The following is a 742-nucleotide window of genomic DNA, read 5'->3' on the forward strand; positions in this document are numbered from 1 at the left end:
CGTGTCCCAAAAATCTGCACAGGATCGGCTGAGCCGCTGCTCCCTGCACTGCACGGACCAGGCCAAGGATGCGCTGGAGGCAGGAGGTGCAGAGACCAAGGTCCGGGGGCAGCTCGACGCCTGCCTGGCCACCTGTGGGGACGAACACCTGCGGCTCGTGCCTGCCCTGGCCAAGAAGATGAGGGACAGCCTGGCTGCCATCCGGCAGTAGCAGGGCCTCGGGGCCCCCCACGCGCTCATTAAAGGAGAGGTGCTGTGTCCCACCGGCCGCGGGTGCTGGGGGAGCTCGTGGTGGGGAGTTGGGATGGATTGGGGGTGACCCCTGTGTGTGTCTGTGTCTGTGTGTGCAGTGTGAGGGCCACCCCGTGTGTGTGCAAGGCTTGGAGTGGCCCCTGTGTCTGTGTGTGACCTCTCCCATGTGCACAAACAGCACAGGACAGCCCTGGGAAAGGTCTGGAAAGACTCTCCAGGCTGTACACACACATGCACGTACAGGTACATGTGTGTACATATACCACACACGGTGCACACACACCACACACACACTGTACACATCACACACACTGTGCACACACTGCCCATACATGAGACATACGTGCACACACACCTGCACACACTGCCCATACATTGCACATGCTCTGCACACACTGTGGACACAGGTGCACACACTGCCCATACATTGCACACACTGTCCATACATGACACACACGTGCACACACACCTGCACACACTGCCCATACAT

The 742-nt window shown here is 59.7% G+C and overlaps 1 protein-coding gene across 1 annotated transcript; it reads left to right on the plus strand.

Annotated features, from left to right (window-relative positions):
* Nucleotides 1-19: 19 nt before the first annotated feature.
* Nucleotides 20-211, plus strand: LOC103806772 (protein FAM136A-like; the record flags this gene model as incomplete). Its single annotated transcript, XM_009079479.1, has 1 exon — nucleotides 20-211. A coding segment is annotated over one exon (192 nt), but the record flags the coding sequence as incomplete, so codon positions are not given.
* Between the last annotated feature and the right edge of the window lie 531 nt (nucleotides 212-742).

Source organism: Acanthisitta chloris, unplaced genomic scaffold, assembly GCF_000695815.1.
Source record: "Acanthisitta chloris isolate BGI_N310 unplaced genomic scaffold, ASM69581v1 scaffold36417, whole genome shotgun sequence".
NCBI classification, from domain to species: domain Eukaryota; kingdom Metazoa; phylum Chordata; class Aves; order Passeriformes; family Acanthisittidae; genus Acanthisitta; species Acanthisitta chloris.